The 2,505-nt window shown below is 37.2% G+C and overlaps 1 protein-coding gene across 1 annotated transcript in view; it reads right to left on the bottom strand.

The window, feature by feature from the left end:
• Window positions 1-2,505, bottom strand: part of MED14 (mediator complex subunit 14) — a 64,863-nt gene that overhangs the window by 40,119 nt on the left and 22,239 nt on the right. The window contains exon 12 of the mRNA XM_077748494.1: window positions 492-570. Coding sequence (XP_077604620.1) covers window positions 492-570 — 79 coding nt within the window. The remainder of the gene's footprint in view (window positions 1-491; window positions 571-2,505) is intronic.

Genomic DNA, 2,505 nt, shown 5'->3' with positions numbered 1-2,505 from the left:
GGAGGAAATGAAACCTCATAGAATGGGCTCTAGCTCCATTTTCAATTTTATTTGACAGTTTGAAGCATTCAAAAGACTTTGAGACAGTACTGAATGACAGTATCAGAGAAGGAGAAACAACAATTCTGAAGTGTCAGCTGGTAGATGCATACTATGAAGTTTATCCTGGGTAAGAACAAATAAGACTCGGGCACCTGGGTGGCTCAGTCAGTAGGTTATGTGTCCNAGAATATAAGATTCAATTCAAAGGAGTGAAAGTTAAGGCTCATGCCCTTCCTACCTGTATTTGCCCTAGAGGGGAACTAGATACAAAACATTGCTATCTTGGCCCTATTCCAAGAGAATTTTGATTCCAAGTACCAAAAGATGCTCAAGTTTCATGTCATAAACATTAAGGACAGTAACTGATCAAGAGTAATGATGGGAGAAGAAAATACATCATGTCAAAATAACTTTCCATTTTTAGTCTTGAGCTAAATAAATAAGCTTACTTAAGTTGTTGAATCCAAGGAATAATTCGTTTCATATCATCGTTCACAGACTTCTCCATGTCATCCAGGGTGACCTGGTCTATAGAATATAGCACTTGGTTAATTCGTTGCTTACATGAGGCACAAAATATTTAGGTAGTCCAAAACTTAAGTGAAAATTATTGTTTTAGGCAAAAGTAATGTTATTTTTGAGTCAGAGAAAAACGAAATGCATCATCAGACATAAACTGACCTAATTTGTTTTCCCTCTTTAATATTTAGGGAGAGTTACAGTTAAGACAACTAATCAATAATAGCAAATGTCCACTAGCAGGAAGAACAAGTAGCAAATACATGAATTCATTCTTTGCCTTCCTTTCAATTCCCAAAACTTTAGGCCTAGTTAATTAATATTTTTTACTTGCATGTATTTCAAACTCATAGTATTACCAAACTTAGAACCTTAAAAATGTAAAAACTATCAAACTCCATTAAAGTATTTATTAAACACAAATGATTTCTGGCATAAGCAAGAGCTACTGGGTGAAGTTCAGCTTCCTAAATGTCACCCAGAATTTTTAATAACACCAAAAAATGCTAGCAATAGCATGTTTTGAACATAAGCAAAACATAAAATGATTTCAGCTAAAGAAAAAAAAGGATAAGAAAATTAGAACAGCATTGCTATGGGTTAAATTCCCCTCCTCCCCCGCAAATTCGTATGTTGAAGCCCTATTCCTAATGTGATGATGGTATTTAGAGGTGGGGACTCTGGAAGGGAATTAGGTTTAAATGGGTCATGAGGGTGGCACCATCTTGATGGGATTAGTGCCTTTCAGAGTCACCAGAGCACTTACTCTCTCTCCTTTTCTGCCATGTGATGACAGAGAGGCGGCCTGGGTCTACAAGCCAGGAACAGAGCCCTCACCATAACCTGACCTGGGCGGCCACCTGATGTTACACTTCCAAACTCTAAAGCTATGATAAATTTTCTATTGTTTAAACAACCCATTCTGTGGTCCTTTGTTACAGTAGCCTGAGCTAAAACAAGCATATATCCACTAAAACAAGAATGATTGCCAACAGGTAACTTTTTTTGGCTTCTGTTTTACCATGGTCAGCTTATTTAGGAGTATGTACTGTGTAAATAGTCAAGAATACAGTTAAATTCTGAAGAATGAACAACAGCTAGCTTATGGTCTGGAACCACAGTTAAAAGGTAATTCATAGTGTGCCACTTATAAGCCATCATAAATGTGATGTGATTCAAAGTAATGAAGCCGGTTTTCCATGAACAATTCATTTAAAAAGCTATCTTTTTTTTTTTAAGTTTTTTTATGTTTTATTTATTTATTTATTTATTTTGAGGGGGGGAGAGGGGGAGAGAGGGAGGGAGGGAGGGAGAGAGGGAGAGAGAGAGACACACACACACATACAGACTCTGAGGCAGGCTCTAGGCTCTGAGCTGTCAGCACAGAACCTGATGCAGGACCTGAACTCATGGACCATGAGATCATGACCTGAGTTGAAGTCAGATACTTAACTGACTGAGCCACCCAGGCACCCCTAAGTTTATTTATTTTTTTAGTAATCTCTACACCCAACATGTGAGGCTCAAACTCATGATCCCAGGATCAAGAGTCAAATGCTCTTCTGACTGAGCCAGCCAGGCGCCCTGAAAAATTTATCTTTACAGCTCTACAAAACAAGCAGAAAATCATTTATTTTCACCAATCTAGCTTAATATTAATTTCAAATGGAAAATGTGCTAATATATTCAAGAACACAGTTCTGTTAGCAACACAAAAACACTACGTTCCAAGTAGTTCATTGATTCAGAACACCAACTTGGTAAAAGAACATATTAAATCAAACTTTAATTTCTACTGTGTTTAAGTCAGGAAAAAAAAATCCTTTCCTCCAGGAGTCTGTACCCTAAGTCATCTTTTAGATGTTTATACTGTCATCTGTATATGTTCTTTAGCCATGAATGCCATTAGAATCCCTTGCAGTCATTTCCATGTCACCCAACTAT

This window comes from Crocuta crocuta, unplaced genomic scaffold, assembly GCF_008692635.1.
Source record: "Crocuta crocuta isolate KB4526 unplaced genomic scaffold, BGI_CrCroc_1.0 scaffold49, whole genome shotgun sequence".
NCBI lineage: Eukaryota > Metazoa > Chordata > Mammalia > Carnivora > Hyaenidae > Crocuta > Crocuta crocuta.
Note: the sequence above shows the minus strand (reverse complement) of the source record. Positions and strands in the feature narration are given on the sequence as shown.